This window comes from Dioscorea cayenensis, chromosome 24, assembly GCF_009730915.1.
Source record: "Dioscorea cayenensis subsp. rotundata cultivar TDr96_F1 chromosome 24, TDr96_F1_v2_PseudoChromosome.rev07_lg8_w22 25.fasta, whole genome shotgun sequence".
Taxonomy (NCBI): Eukaryota; Viridiplantae; Streptophyta; class Magnoliopsida; order Dioscoreales; family Dioscoreaceae; genus Dioscorea; species Dioscorea cayenensis.
This window is the reverse complement of record NC_052494.1, coordinates 790,386-808,487: the sequence shown is the minus strand read 5'-3', so window position 1 is coordinate 808,487 and position 18,102 is coordinate 790,386. Positions and strand designations below refer to the sequence as shown.

At 27.8% G+C, this 18,102-nt stretch overlaps 1 protein-coding gene and 1 pseudogene across 1 annotated transcript; one reads left to right on the top strand and one right to left on the bottom strand.

Moving 5' to 3' along the window:
• LOC120252898 overlaps positions 1-4,151 on the bottom strand; it is a 5,257-nt pseudogene extending 1,106 nt beyond the window's left edge.
• A 6,317-nt stretch (positions 4,152-10,468) lies between these two features.
• Positions 10,469-14,102, top strand: LOC120252786. The gene is made up of 7 exons (XM_039260944.1): positions 10,469-11,058; positions 11,715-11,826; positions 12,344-12,501; positions 12,931-13,081; positions 13,175-13,326; positions 13,488-13,602; positions 13,709-14,102. The coding sequence occupies exons 1-7, from the start codon at positions 10,748-10,750 to the stop codon at positions 13,847-13,849; spliced, it is 1,140 nt and encodes a 379-aa protein (XP_039116878.1). The 5' UTR covers positions 10,469-10,747; the 3' UTR covers positions 13,850-14,102.
• The last annotated feature ends 4,000 nt before the right edge of the window (positions 14,103-18,102 follow it).

Genomic DNA, 18,102 nt, shown 5'->3' with positions numbered 1-18,102 from the left:
TGGCCGAGGAAGCTGGTAGACGATCGATGAATGGTCGCCGGAGACACCATGAAAGGAGCTCGTCGCCGAGGAAGTTTCCGGGGCCTAGCATGCATGTTGCTACCATTCCTTTGCTTAATCTTTGGCTGCTTTTCATTTTTCCTCTGACTATAAACACCATTCTTTGCACTGGATCACCTTCTCTTATTATCTGTATCAAATTGAAGAGGAAATTATCATTTTAAACATTAGGATATAACTATTGAGATTAATTTATATAATTTTGTTACCTTTTCATCTTTGGAGAAGACAAGAGGCTTCACTCTGTCACAAATGTGATCAAGGATGAGATCATCCATGTCATGGAACAATGGCACCTGAGAGAAGACATGATATATATATATATATTTGATCATATCTATAGTCAAAATAATTTTCATTACAGGAAATACTTTAATTACTGATTCAATTCATTCTATGATAATGCAGCTTGCTTTCATTTGTTAATGATGCATTTTGGTTTAGCTGATACAAAAAAGAAAAAACAAACTGCAGAAATACTTTGCATTGATTGCCATATGTTCTGATTCTTAACAAAAAAAAAATGCAGAAATAATTTGCAGAGAATGAGATGTTGAATTCTAATTCTTTCAAGTATTAACATTGATTATATGCAGAAATAATTTGTCAAGAATGAGACATTGAATTCTAATTCTTTCAAGTATTAACATTGATTATATGCAGAAATAATTTGTCAAGAATGAGACATTGAAATCTAATTCTTTCAAGTATTAACATTGATTATATGCAGAAATAATTTGTCAAGAATGAGACATTGAATTCTAATTCTTTCAAGTATTAACATTGATTATATGCAGAAATAATTTGTTAAGAATGAGATGTTTAATTCTATTTCTATCAAGTAGTAACATTGACTATAAAAAACAATGTTTGGAGTGTAATGCACCTGCTTGATCAAATCAATGCAGAGATATCGCTTGATACCTCGCCGGAGACCTTCTGGAAAGTCTCCGATGATCTCCATCTCATTCTCACCTCTCAATGTCGCCCACCGCTGTCGTTCATACTGTCGAACTCTCTGTCTCAACCTCGACGGAAGTTGTCTCCTCTTCATCCACCATTCCATATCTCTGCATCTTACCTGCATTTTTCTCTTCCTTGCCATCACAGCATGCAAGAACACCTACATTTTTATTTTACAAACATCAACTTAATTCCAAATTCACATAAATCTATAAACAGTCAATTGGAAAAGCAAAACTATCAATAAATCTACCTGAATGTTTCCAATTAGCAAAGTGAAGAGCATTAGCCCACTCAAAACTATAACTATACTGAAAATCACTTCCAACCAATGACTTGTAGGTTCAAGACAATTACCGAAAGTGCTGTAAAAAAAAAACAAGATAACATTGATATGGTGAAAGTTTATCTACATTACTAAATTTTTTCATCATTAGTTTTGAATATTTTACCTGAGAGTCATAAGACCCCAAAAGATTGGGTAGAGAACTTTAACAACAAGTGAATTACTTGATACAACAGGAAGTGCCCAATTGTAGATGCCATAGTTGAAAGGACCATCCATATCTAAACACATCGGTGTGTTTTTACTTCCAATCGATCTTTCCAAGTTACTATCACAAGTAAGTTCTTTGAAGCCGGAAGGTAAGAACATACGGTAGCAGAGTTCCTTTGAACAAGCAAGCGATACAAGATCACAATTGTTGTTTTTTTCACATTGTTGTCGAAGACATGAGGATACTCTTTGGATCGCGAGTACATACCAACATCCACCAGCTACCTGCAGTTCCAAATTTGTATTATTGTTTTGAAGTTTCAATAATAATGATGTACCGCCGATGTCTTTAGTTTCGTATTATTAATGTGAAATAAGTTTAAAGAACTTACATGAGAGGCAATGAAATAGGAAATGAGATTGAGAGCGAAACCCCACCAAATTGTGCCGAATATATAGCCGGTGACTTTCTGCATCTTTTGCATGACATAAATAATGTGGTAAACTTTTCGGAAGGAATTGGAACAAGAACATGAGCAAAAGTATTGACATGATAAGCCTGATTTCTTCCTCTCTGATTAGTTTCGGTAACACCAACCAGAACACCACCTTCACAGCACTCAAAACAATCACAAAATTCATTCAGCAAACAAAGCAAAACCATATAATTCCATCTTTCAATTACTGTGCTTCATCTATTGAGTTTTAACTTATTTTTTTCTCAATCAATACATATCAATCCTCATAATCTCAAACTCTCATTCCTCATAATCAATTCTCATATATATATATATATATATATATTAATAGTAACACCACCTTCAAAACACTCAAAAACAATCACAAAATTCATTCAGCAAACAAAACAAAACCATATAATTCCATCATTCAATTACTCTGCTATGTTGAGTTCTAATTAACCTTTTCCCTATCAATACACTTCAATCCTCATAATCTCAAACTCTCATTCCTTATAATCAATTCTCATATATATATATATATATATTAATAGTAACACCACCTTCATAACACTCAAGAACAATCACAAAATTCATTCAACAAACAAAATCAAACAATATAAATCCATCTTTCAATTACTCTGCTTCATCTATGGAGTTTTGATTATTCTTTTCCATATCAATACACATCAATCTTCATAATCTCAACCTTTCATTCAAAATAATCAATTCTCATGTCTATATTCCATATATATATATATATATAAATAAGAAACTGCATGAAAGAAGGAAGATAAGAGAGAAAGGAGGAACATACTTGAGGAACAGGAAGGATGACAAAAACATCAAACCAAAAGCCTTTGATGGATTTTAGATAATGAGAAGCAACATCTCTAGCATCCCAAACAAGTTTTCCACAACCCACAACAAGTGATTCCCTTGAAACATAAGCCAATCTAAACTGCAACCAAATATGAGCAACATGAACAACATCAGCAAAAGTCCTCAACATAGTGACCAAGAAAGCCAACCCCCCATCCATGTACAAACAAGGAGCTCCGGCACGGCCAATGGTAAGAGAGTAGAAGAACAAAGGATCAATGGCAAGAGCTAAGGCACGGGAAAGGAGAAAAATGCGGTTCCAACGCTGAATGTGTTTGCTCCGAGGATCAAAAACTTTAGAGGTTTTGGAATTGGAAGGGTGGTGGTGGCGGCGGGGAAGAGAGGAGTGAGAGGAGGTGATGGGGAGGAGGGAGGAGCCGGCGTTGGCTTGCCAGTTGGGGGAATGAGCACGGTCACAGGTGGTGGAGTGGAAGGAAGGAACGCCGGGTTGAGTGCAGGCATAGCATTCTTGAACACCATTGTTGGTTGTTGTTGTGGTGGTGGTGGTGGTGGTGGTGGTGCTTGTATCTTCAAGAGGTTCATTAATGGAAGTTGATGATGGATTGAGATGATCAGTTGTGATGAATCTGCAATACAACAACACAACAATGTTTGCAAGAAAAATTCACTCAGTAACAAAATTGTTGTTGGTTTTGAACTTCATGCACAACAAGAAAAAAAAAATTGTATATGAAAGAATTCTTTAACTGAAAGAGAACAGATGCTTGCTTTAATTGAAGTGAACAAGAAGAGGAGAGCAAGAGGAGATTAAAATAGGAAAAATTAAATGAAAAATTTAGTCATTTGTAAATATCATGTTCTTTTCTAACAAAGTTGGTCTTGAACTTCATGCACAAAATAAAAAAAAAATTGCATGTGAAGGAATATATGTGTGTGTGTGTGTGTGTTTTTGTGCAACAGCTTAGAGAAAACAGATGCTTGAATTAAGGAGAACAAGAGGAGGCCAAGATAAGAAAAATAAGCAGGGAAACACACTGATGTTTACATGAAAAATCTTCAAACAATGAGGGAAGAATATCTTGGGAAATTAATGAGAGATTCACTGACTTAATACTTTGTGAATAACATCATTTCTCTAAGGAAAGTTGGTCTTGAACTTCATGCTCAATAGAAGATGCATATGAATGAATATGTTCAAGTTTGTTACCTTGAGAGATAGAGGAGGAGCTTAGAGATGGAGAGCATGTTGTTCCATGGATCAAAGGAGAGCAGAAGGATTCACATGTAAGTTTAGTTTGTGGTGTTTAGAATGGAGAGAGAGATGATATATATAGAAAGATATATATATATATATATATATATATATATATATATAGATAAAGGGTGAGAATAGTGTAGTTGTGTAGTGGAGCTTGAAGGAGTAAGGAGATGCATGTATGTATTTGAGAGAGGATTTTTTGAAAATTTTTAAAAAAAGTTCACTTTTGATTTTTTATTTATTTATTTATTTATTTTTTTGACAAAGTCGATGTCGACAAAGAGAAAGGACAAGTCGAAGAGAGGGGTTCGAACTCGAGATCTCTCATTTATAACTAGGGTGAGTTACTATTTAAAGTGCTAGGCAGTTCCTCTTTTTGATTTTTTTTAATAAGGAATATGATATAGAATTTTGGGAATAAATTATAAATTGTGTTGGGTATTAGATTTTGTTATTTTGACATCAAATAGGTTTTTTTTTAATACAAATTATTAGGTGTTAATTATATTATATTAAAATAACTACAAGGTCCTAACATAAAGTGTTCGTCTAAAAAAATGTAAACTTTAATTTATACTGATTAAAAACATAAATATGTTGAAATAATAACTTCACTCGTGCAAATCTTTATTTATATGAGAAAAAATAAAAATACATATTTATTATTAACAAGAAAACTTTTAGTTTGTCCAAAAAAATACAAAGGGTACATATATTTATTATTAATAAGAAAACAAAAAAGTTAGCCAAAGGTCATATCAAGCAAACTAATTGTTGTAGTTTATAAATTAAAATAAAAAATTATATTATTTATTATTTGGTTTTATATATATATATATATATATATTTCAGGCGACTAGGGTAATCTTTGTGGTTAAGGTTTGTAGTTAGAATTTCAATAATAATATATTAATAATAATAAATTTGAAATTTTTAAATAATATTATTGTTAAAATAGGTATAAATATCAATTTTGAAGAAAAATAAAAAATTACAAGACAAAAGGAATTTATCAAAATACCAATAAATAATTTATCTAAAAATATCATGTCATGCCATGTCATTTAGCGCATGAAAAAGAAATAGAATTATTTGTACGAATGTGAATCAAAGGACAAGAGGCAATCATACGGAACAAAGTCTAATCAAACATAATTTATCATTCATTATATCATTTTTTATATAAATATAAATAAATAAATGCCTTCATATTTTTATAAAAATTATTTTTATCCGTCCTTTCTCCTACCTCTTATCTAGAAAGAGAATAAAAAATACAAAAAAAAAAATTCATTATATCATTTTATAAAAATAAAATGGCTTCATATATATATATATATATATATATATATATATATATATATAATATTCATACAATATTTTTTTAAAAAAATTATTCTAACTATCATATATATCTCCTAACTTTTATCTAAAAAGTGAAAAAAAAAACAAATAAAATAAAATATAGTCTCAAAAGCAAAATTAAAATGATATAATTATTTAAAAAAAAAAAAAAAGAAATCCCTTAGTTCACACGTCTCTAGCATGCATAATTATTACTAATCACAGCATCTTAAATTGAAAACTTATTCTTCCATGAAAAGGGATTAAATGGAATCAATAAAATTCCCAATTTTCCAATTATTATATTTATTTTAGTTATTTACTTTGTAATAATAAATAGCTAATTGAATTCAATGATGAATGAATATGAACTTCATTATTTGTAGAATGAATATGAGACCTTTTTTTCTCTCTTGAATGATTAGTATTATTTGTTGTCACCTTGTTTTGGTTGCATTATGCTTGTCAATCATGGAAACAAATCCTTCTATTATTTGATCACATTGATCAAAGTTAGAAAGTCACTCCATAAAAATTAGGAATATATAGAAAGAGAAATAAATCACTAACAATATAAATCAGAATAACTGACTGTGAGTGACCACCCCTAAAATAGGGATAGTTGGTAATTCATTCTCCTCCATACTCAAAAGTTATTGAGTTGTTTATATTCATTAATTTGTTTGTCAAATATTTTTATAATTATTTAAAAAAATTAATAAAACTAATCAATAATTTTATGTTATATTCTCCTTATATTCAAATTTAGAAAGCTAACAACAATCATTTGTAAAACAATTACGAATTTTTATTTATTTATTTATTTATTTATTGCAAGTTATGAGAGAGTTGATAAAGTGGAAACTTATCTCCAAATTTGTTTTATATCTGGACCACTTTCAATTATTCGGTTTACTATAAATCAATTGATAACTAAATTTCACCCAACAAATTTAAGTCTAAATGTAATGTAGCATCCATATCTTCAACTTGCCATGAAACAAAACACACTCAAAATCTAAATGTTCAACATGATATTACAAAAAAACAAGAAAAAAGAAAAAAAGGACATATCATGTGATGTGCTCATTGTCTTATTCCCAAACCAATATCTCATTCATGTCCACACAAAACAAATAGTAATAATAATAATTAGAATGAAATAAAAAGAAGAGTTCTAATCTATGGAAAAAACACTGGTCCATATTGATGCATGTATTTCTGATCATGAAATGAGAGACCAAATGCCATTTGGAGACTACAACTCATCTGGATGTTTCTTCATTGAATTCTCTTCCTTTACATTATAAATCAATATAAATATGTATATCTACATATATGTAACTCTTTGGGGTCCTCCAAAACTCTCTTGAGTTTTTAGGCCATGCAATCATGTGAATTAGAACATATAGAAGGACAAAATTGTGTTAGCAAGTTGTTTCTAAAATAATTGAAGAATAATTAATATCAGAGTTTGATTGCTTGAAAACCCGCCAAAGAGTATAATATCACAGACAACTGCCGCCTAACGCAATGGTTGGTCAGATTATAACAGCATTGTTCATCCACTGTTTTTGGGCACAAAACCGTTTAATGGTCTCAGTAAGTCACTTGTGAAAAAAATTGTATCTCTTTCATTAAAAGTTGCATGGTAGGAGCCTAGGAGGGACTTATTAACTTAATATAATTTTTTTGAATTTTTTTTGAGTGTGCACGTGACATTTGGTTGAGTTAATAAGACCCTAAAGAGTAGATAAACCACTGAAATTGGTGCATGTACTTTTGTATTTACTTTTCCTTTAGCAAATCCTTAAGTGGAGATGCTTATCCTTGTTATAAAAAAAAAAATTATGATGTCACCTAATATTTTGAGATGTTTTGTTTATTTTTAAAATATTTAATTATATTCTTTTTGGATATAATTGTTTTATAAATGTTGTTCTTAATTATAGTTTCTCGATATAATTGAAAATTTATGTATTAATAAGCATATGCTCTTATACTATAATAGAACAATCAGGGGCGAAGTCACAAATTATATAGAAGGGAAGGAAGGGGGGACTACAAGTTTTAAAATAATTAATTAACAAAACTTTTAAATTAAATTTTAAAATTATAAAATACATTTAATTTTTTTATTACAAGTAAAATTTAAGAGATATAATTAAAATTAATTAGTGTATCAAAATATATATATTTTTTATCATAATTTAGAATAAACCCTAAAATTTATTTAATAAAAACTAAATTTATTTAATAAAAACTAAACTTATTTTGATTTTTTAATAAATACTTATTTGAGATGTTTATTTATCTTTTCACATACTACTAAACTTATGATAAAAAGATATATTTAAAATTTGTGAATAAAACTCAACAAAATAAAAATCTAACAAGAAAATTGTAAAAATATAAAAAACTATAAAAGCTCTTATTTATAATTAAAATAAATAAATATTATATTAATTTTGGAGAAATAAATGTATGAAAAGCCAGTACATAGGATCACAATATAATTTTGAAAAGTTAGATAAAAAAGATATTACTGATTAAGCATTAAAATAAAATATTTAATATCTGAATGTATTATTTTAAAATCTAAAAATAACTAAGATTAAATTGCATTGATTAAATATTAAATTAAAATATTTTTGTATTATGATAATTATTGGTAGTCTTTCAAAATTTGATTTTTTTAAATTATTATTAAAAAAATTCTAAATATGAGGATTCTAGAAAAAACAAATGACCTAAACTAATTCCTTCATTCCTTGAGTTGATATTGTTTTGATTTATAATTGTAAAAATATAGATAATATTTTAAATTAAAAAAATTCTCATTTGCAAGATATATGTATTTTAATAATTTATCTGAATTCATTTAAATAAATTTTTAAACTATTTACATTTAAGATCTTAGTAAATACAAAATAAACCGATATTTAAATATTTTTTAAAAATAATAACTTTCACTTAAACTTCTATATTATTAACCATAATTTAAAATAAAATTATTTATTACTAAATCAAAGGTTTAATATTTCTCAAATCCCTAAATCAATGCACATTAATCAATCATACATATTTTTACAAATTTTCTCAAAATGTTTTTTTTTAAAAAAAAACTCAACGAAAGCATCTAATAAATGAGGAAAAAATTAATAAATCAATCTAATTATTCAAATGAAAAATAAAAAATAGAAAATAATGAAAATATAAAAATATAAAAATATATAAAGACAAAAAAATTAAAATTAATATATATATATACTTAAAAAATAAAAAATAAAAAATAAAAATAAAAATAAAAAAGAGGGAGGAAGGGGGAGGGCGGAGGGAAAGGGGGCATTCAACAATAGAATTTTCATGTTAAGGATGTTTGAATTTACTATTAAAAATATGCAATAAAAAAAAAAATCAAAGAGATTAATTTGCTTATGTGGAAAATTGTAATCATATCAAGATATAGAAATTCATATGTTTTATTGACATATAAATGAAAACTAGCCTACCATACCAAGGCAAATTTAGCTATTATATCATAATTAAATAAATTTCTTGAGTTTCATGCATAATTATAGGTACTAAATTATTCATGTGTTGATAATATATTTTATTATTGAACTTATTATTTAGAAAATGATAGCGATCATTAAATTAACAAATTTATTATATGTTTCTTGTAATTTTAAAATATTTCATAATTTATGAGATAAAATATAATTATATGTTAATGGTTGGTTGTCATATATTGTAATTTTATTTGTAATGGGTTCGGCTCCAGTCCATTACACTTCCCATCCATTATTTTTCAATACATATTTAGATGTTTGACACGTGTCATTTATGTTTTCAATGACCATGATTTAAACTTGATTAATATTTTTTTCACACATTTATTTAATCATGATGTAATATTTACTCAATGTAGAGATCAATATATGTAAAAAAAAAAAAAATTTAATTTTTTAATTAGAGCATAAATTTTGTAATATGTTTTAAATTTTTTTCTCCTTTTAATAAAAATTTTGATAAAGAAAAGTTAAAGTTTGTTGCAATTGTTGATAAGAAATAAAAAAGAGTTTAGTTTTTTAAATGTAAATTTGTCCATTGGCGTAGAAAATAATACAGTTTATTTTTAAAAAAAAAATAAAGAAAAGATAAAATTATAAAAGGCTATTTAAAAATGTTGGTTTAATATTTAGATTGGATTTTAGCACAAAAAAAAATGATATTAATCAAGTTTAAATTTTGGTCATTAAAAACATAAATGACATGTGTCAAACATCTAAATATGTATTGGAAAGTAATGGATGAAAGATGTAATAGACAGAAGTGAAACCTATTTCTCATAGAATGAGATATGTCTCACGGTCCTCACCCCCAAACAAAAACTTCTGGTAATATTATGAGCATTTATTGTTAATAAATATTGAACTAGACTGAAATATTAGCAAGAATAAAAAGTTATTCAATTAAAAAAAATCTTTATTAAATGAGGATGTTGTTAAATATTATTATAAATTATATCACTTTAATATTATCAATTTGTGATGGCGAATTGAGATGTATAATAAATATATGAAGGCTTATAGTCATCCAAAATGAAATTTATCACTCTTATAATATATATATATATATATATATATATATATATATATATATATATATATATATATATATTTTTAAATTGTATTTTTTATGTGTCTGATAAAAATCAACCAGTTAATTTTTGGAAGTGTTTTATTGTATAAAAAAATAGTATTATCAATGTTTTTTTAAAATCGTTTATATATAACAATAGTAATAAAATAAATAAATAATATTTCATGACTTTTTTTCGGATTGTGGGATAAAAATTTAGAACCAATAAAAACTATAAAAAATTGAGAGTTTAATCATGCAATAACTAGTAATTAGATTAAAAATAAGGTGACAAAAATAGATGAGACACCCCAAAAATACACACCAGCATTTAAAAAAAAAAATGAAAATTGAAATTAAATAAACATAATTCCTAAATAGAAAATTAAATAAATATCACGTCTTTCTGACTGTCTGAGTTGAAGAATAGAAGATGACTAATAACTCCTTAGCGGGTCTAAAAGTTCCAAACCCGAATCCGTTTTCTCAACACTCACCCTAAAAACAGACGCTTAAACTAAACCCAGCGCAAAGTGGGCCCCGCATCCCGAGTCCAATTTCTGGTCCCAATTTGGAGGGGCCTTTGCAAGCAATCGAGAAAGGAGAGAGCTTTGGAGGGTCTGGGCATGGCGGCCGTGGATTGGGGGAGGCTGCTGTGAATTCTTTGCCGGTTTTCGTCTCATGGGGACGCAGAGAGCTTGGCTTCATCTCAGGAACCTAATGATTCCCAAAACAAGGTCTTCTTTGATCTCTTCTTCACCGGCCAAGCACCTTCTTCCTTCTCTCCATGGATCTTTGGATGCTCCAAGGAGGAGTTTTTATCCATCTTTTCTGAGGTTTTTATCTAATACTTCTGCTGCTGCTCCTGAGGTTTTTGACCATGGTTTCTTTGGCGGGCATCAAGAGCATGTTCACAGTCATGCTTTGATGCCACAAGATGAGGAGGAGGTTGTTAGATATATTCCAGTCAAAGCTTATTTTTTAAGCACCAGGTATTGTTTCTTTTGGTTTTAGATATGATTTTCAATCATAAAGCAATCTTTTTTATGTGTTTTATCAATTGTTTTGTGTTTGATTATAGAACCACTATAACTTTGCAGCGTAGTTTTTCCATTAGAAAAGCAATGATTTTTTTTCTTAATGAGAGTGTTGATCATGGAAGCAATTGTTGATTTAAACCATATTGAGTAGAAATTTTTAGTTCTTTCTACTGTTTCTATTTCGTTTTGCTTCATCTTCCATCTTTAAGTTTGGGATTGCAGCATTGTTTATTTACTTCATAGAAATGCAGTTTAATTTTGACCACAGTAAGTAGATATTTTGGTTTCTTTGGATCATGGGGTTTGGTTTTCTTAAATTGTTTCTATCCTGGAGCTTCGATTTTATATAAGAAATTTTATTTGCTTGTGTGATTTAAGAGTTCCGTGATTGTAGTGCTGTAGAAAGTGATAGTCTTTTTCTGAGAGTGTTGATCATAGAAATGCAGTTTAATTTTAACCAAAGTAGTAGATATTTTGGTTTCTTTGGATCATGGGGTTTGGTTTTCTTAAATTGTTTCTATTGAGTTCAATACTGGCACTTCGATTTTATATAAGAAAATTTATTTGCTTGTGTGATTTAAGAGTTGCACAAATTATTGTTTTGGCAGCATTGATTTGAAGGGTGTGCAGACAGAGAATATAAGCAATGTCATTCCTCCAAATTCTCGCTCGTCAAACTATGTTGCCCTCCGTTACGCAGATTTTCCTCCAGAGATTGTGGTATGATGTGTTCTGATTGTATTAGACTTCCTTTGGCATAATGCTTTTGTCATTGCTTACCATCTCACGCTATTTGTTTTATTCATATTATATTTTCCAGAACATTAACTGTTGACAGAATACCGACTCCTATATATTTATCAATCTTAATAAAGTAACCACACTATGTTCTCAAAATTTGATGTGCTTCACACTTTGGAACATTTGAACCTACTACGTCACAAAACCATAAGCATCCTCGTTTGCATGCCAAAGGTTTCTGATCCTGTAGTTTGGTACAAAGAAATTTCACAAGGTCATCTTGTTTTCTTCTTCTTTTTTTTCCTTTGGATAAATACTTTATTCTAATGATGCAAATGGATATTGGAAGGGAATAAGGTGCTTGTCGGTATTGCTCTCGATGACCTATGGCACTTTTATAGTGTTGCAAATATTATCTATCCTGACTTATGATAGCATAACTAAATATGATTTATTTGCACTTTGGTAAGTTCTCTCGTGTATATTTGCTTTTTAGGAAATAGGAGTCAAGGAAGAAGACAATCATTGCCGATATGTGATTGTTTTCCAATATGGCTCAGCAGTGTTATTCAACATAGCAGATCATGAAGCTGAAGAATATCTAGATATCGTGAGGAAGCATGCTTCTGGTTTGCTCCCTGAAATGAGAAAAGGATGGTAAATTTTGCGACATATATTCACATGGTTCTCTATATCCTTGCATTCATTAAAAGTTAATGTTTCGGTGACTTATATTGTAGTCAAAATGCCATTCCAGTATTTCTCGGGTGAAGTTTATTGTCCAAGTGTTTCTTTTTCTCTCATTTGATGCCAACAAACACATCAAACTCTATGTTAAGTTTACAGTTTTGTTATGCTGTAATTAACTCAAAGAAATACGGTTTTGTTATGCTGTAAATCTCGCGAAGGAACATTAGAACTTGTTACGTCATAGTATGAGGATGCTGTTCTTTGTAGGATTGTCTCAAAATCATTATGAGCTGCTGATTATTCCCATTGAAGCATAATTAAATGCATGATCACCTCTATTTCAAAGTTATTTTATTTTATTTCATTTAAGTGAACACATTTCATCGCATGTGCAGATTATGGTGTTGTTGAAAAGCCGTTCTTGATGACATGGATGCAAGGCGGTCTTGACTACATAGTACTTAAAAGTTTGGATATAGACGGCGTGCGGATAATTGCAAGTGTGCTTGGGCAAAGTATTGCTCTTGATCATTTCATTGGGCAGGTATTTTATCCCATGCTTCGTAAGAAACATAATTAGAGTTTAAACCGAAATGCATGTAATGATCATGTTACAGTTCCCTTTTTGTTTTCATAGGTCGATGACATGGTAGAAGAATTCACAGGGATAAATCGAGGGATGGAAAAGTCGGGAACTTTCACAATGCAAAGAAAAAAACTATTTCAACTTGTGGGGAAAGCAAACTCTAATCTTGCCGATGTGATCATTAAACTTGGCCTTTTTGATAGGTATATCAAATTCTTTTCAACGCGGTTAAAGTAATAATAGATAGAAAGAACCCATTTGACCAGTAACTTCTTCGATTTGTAAAACTGACTTACTGATCATCTTTCCGGTCATTATTTTACTGTTTTTTTTCCTTCCTGATTTCATTTTCTATTGGAAACAGATCAGAGATTGCTTGGAAGAATGCTAATTACGCGCAAATTCTAGAGTATCTCCGAGAAGAATACGAACTCACTCAGAGATTCGGAAGCCTTGATTTTAAACTCAAATTTGTGGAGGTAATTCTCTTTTGCATTTTTTTTCCTGAGGTTAAGAAACATGAATCACATAAAAATTATGTCCAAACCAATCGAATCGGAAATGTGAAAAAATTTCTGTTTGCAGCACAACATTCATTTTCTTCAAGAAGTACTTCAAAACCGAAGATCGGATCTTCTCGAATGGGGCATCATCATCTTGCTAACGATCGAAAACATCATCGCAATGTATGAGATTCTCAAAGGTTCAAGCATAGTTCCTTCCTAACAACATTCAGGTGCATGATTCATGACATCAACTTCAGAAATTTTTCGGTCTTTTTCTGTCTAACACGGTAGCAATCATCATAATTCATCGAAATGTTTTATCATTCCAATTTTTCGACAGCTTTTTACTAGTTAAAGCTTAAAGGTGATGAAGTTTATGATTAAATACATCAAGTTTTAGTTTTCTTTATTCGTCGTAAGGCGATGATTTAGTGATTCTTTTGCTCTTTTAAGAGTGTTCTTCATATTATATATTTTTTATATACATTTTTATGAACAATGTTGAATGCATGTATAAAGATGAGCTCAATTTAACAGTGAGAATTAGAATTGTATGTTGCAAATTTATTAGTTTTATTTTGATTTATTTATTGGAATTTTTTTTATAATTTTGAATTTTTAGAGGTAAGAATATCAAAATTCTCTTCAAGTGGATCCATGAAATAAATTTTTTTTATTTTTATTGGGAAATAAATAATGATAAAGAATATTCATTTTTAGTGCCTTTTGGTGTTTGTTATATTCTCAAATCTAGCACTAAACTTCACTTTAATTAAAATATATAAACCGAATATAAGAAAACCAACCACCTTTTTATTTTTGCATATGTCCCCTTGTATTACCTCATAATTACATATATATATATATAATACTAAAATTAATATTTATGCCTTTTTCTCTATATATATTGAAACAAGGAGGTAAAAGTAATTTTGTTGGAGATTATAAAATATTAATGAAAAGATAAAAAAAAATGAGGAAGTAGCATGAAAATTCAATAATTTTCAATCATACAGTGGTGAATTAAATAATTATTTTTGAATTATTTGTGAATAATAAAAAAAACATAATTTCCCAATAATCCAAGACATGATGGTTCTATCACTTAAACTTCTAAAAAATTTCACTCGTTTTTCACATTAATACCTAATTTTTAAAGGTCTAAGTTAAATACTAATGTGAATTAGTTGACCAAAATGGGCGTTGACCAACAAGTCTTTGTATATATATATATATATTGGTTATTTAACCGATTAATGAATTTTCAATGAAATAACTTCTTTGTTGATAAAATTTATTTTATAATATTAAATAATTTATTTTTTTTCAATATAATGAAACATAAGTTTAAAATTTTATATCTGCACATACAAATATACAACAAAATAAATTACAAAAGAGTAAATTTAGGAAGTAAGAAGGGGCAAAAGGGTCAAAGCATTAAAAGGAGCAAGGGTAGAATTGGGAGAAGGGCAAAATTGAAAAGTCCCACGATTCGTGCGACTGGGGCCCACATAAGGAAAGAGAATTTCGGTCCTTGCGGCTATTCAAGAAAGCCCCCTTTTCTCCACATAATTACAAAAACAGTACTCCCAAAGTCCAACTAATGTTTTTTTGGCATATATGAATTTAAAAAAATTGAAAACCACACATATATATTATCAATTAAATATTTTTAAAAATTTTCACATTGCCCCTTGTTTGATTTATAAATATTTTTGTATTTTTATTTTTTATTTTTAAATAAAAATTATGAAAATTAACAAAAATAAAAATAAATATATATATAAGAAAAAACAACCATAGATGATGACATGTTTACTCTTCATAGATGGTGAGGTTGTATGCATTGGACGATCTTCTATTTAAGGATGTAAATGGGTCGGGAAATCTCCGTTCCCCGGGAACGGAGGAAAATCCCTCCCCGGCCCGCTCCCAACGGGGATTCCCCGATAATTTATAAGATTATTTATTTATTAAAAAAGTTCAATATGAATATAAGATTATAAGGACCAAATATTTGAATTTAAAAAAATATATATTTTTGGTATTTATTAGTAATGTTTTAGACTTTTAGTAATACTAAAGTATTACATTCCCGAGTGTGATGATCTGAATATAATTATATGAAATTTTTTTAAAAAAATTAATAATTTTTATTTTTTTAATAAAAAAATTAAGATAAAAATTAAGATTAGATAAAAATAAGCTATTTATCAACTTTAAAAGATATAATATTTTTTTAAAAATTAATTTTTATTATATATTATGAGATAAAAAAATTAATTTAAAATAATATAATTTAGTATTATGTTATAAATATTTTAATATTATTAAAATAATATTGGTAAAATTTTTATGAGAAATTAACAAATGTCAAATAGATCTTCTACTTTAATATATATATATATATATATATATATATATATATATATATAGTATTATTAGAATTTTATGTAATAAAAATTTAGTGGATAGGATTCCCATATATATATATATATATATATATTAATTAATAATTTTATATTTTTTTTAAATTTTTGAATTTTTTATTGGGCTAAGGTCAATGATATGGTATTGTGATTTTTTATTTTAACTGAAACCAAAATTGTTTTTTGATTGTGATGTCTCACAGTAAAAAAATTATTTCATAGTTTTGATGGGACAATATTTTTCAAATTAGTGATGCATTCACGCAGTTTTTTGTGCTATACTGTAAGTTCATTTACAAATTAAACAAAGGGCAAAAAAATTTATATTGTGATGTCCTTCGGGGTTTTATTTTCATGTCAAACATATCCAATGTCTTCTGCCATACGGCCATACCAAACACACAAAAAAAATAAATTCTTAGAAGGTTTAATTGCATTTCATATCAATATTAAATAAAATTTAAAATACAGAATACATATTATGACATGAGAGGGATATAAAGCTATATACAAACTAAAATGAATTTTATAAGCACAATAAAAAAATCATGATATTTTTGCATTTCATATCAATATTAAATAAAATTTAAAATACAGAATACATATTATGACATGAGAGGGATATAAAGCTATATACAAACTAAAATGAATTTTATAAGCACAATAAAAAAATCATGATATTTTTACATATATGCTAACATGAATTTATGATTATTAATGTTTGTATAATTGTAAAAAAAATTATAAATACAACAATATAGAGGTATATGGGTTACTTTTTTTTTTATTTATTAACAATAATTAAAAAAAAACCTCATATTGATTGTGTGGGGGTGGGGGGTATAATTGTAAAAAGAAGAGTCATCTTTATTTTTGTGGGGGGTTTCACAACAAAAGGGTGAAGATTGTACCAAGGGACTATCCATGTGCAAGGATGCACCCACTTTTAATGGCCCACAATTTAATGGAAAATAAAAAAAAGGTACCACAAAGGAATCATAAATTTTGTGACCTTACAAAAGTCCAATTCATTAATTATAATCAATCTTGAATTTTACTTTATATTTGTTTATTTACATTAAAAAAAATATATATATACCCTTGTAAAATCATACAATGATTTTACATATATAACAATCATCGTCTTGTTCTAAAGACAATAAAGATTAAGGGATGATGAAGACAATGCTTATGATTTTTTTGGAAGTGCATTCATAATTTCAAATACAATATGTATATATATATATATATATATATATATATATATATATATATATATATATATATATATATATGCACAATTTTCTGTTTCTTTTTATATATTTATTATTTTTTAACAGAATATATATATATATGTGCACAATTTTCTGTTTCTTTTTATATATTTATTATTTTTTAACAGAATATATATATATATATATTTATAAATGCGACAAACGTATTGCGTACACGCACGTGCGTCTTTACCCAATAATACGGGGATTAGATTGCAAGCTTGATCTCATAACCAAAGACTTTTAATATCATTGTGTTATGTGTGTTTAGAATCTAAATAATGAAAGTTGTGTAAAACAAACTTTATGAAGTGACCAGTATTACTGGACACAAAAAAAATTTGGTTAACAAAGTATATATATATTAATTATAATAATTTTTTATTATAAATATGAAGTTATATATATAGAGTTTTTATTTAAATAATAGTCTCACATGACAAAATCTTAAAAAATTAAAAATCAAAAACTATTTTTTAATTTTTTTTTCACCATGTTTATATATATATTAATAATTAAAAATTATTTATATATAGTGTTACATTTTTTTAGATGTAAAACTATATATATAGAAAGATATTTCCTTCTATTTCAAAACTCACCGAACACGCCATCTCTGAAAATGACAATTTAATTGTACAACCAAATCTTCTAATCAAAATGGACCCCACATGACCTTCTTGTATTTATTCCTTAATTTAATTTACTTAAATCTCTAATCACCCCTCTTAATCTCTTTACTAAAAACTTTCATTAATATCTTCAAA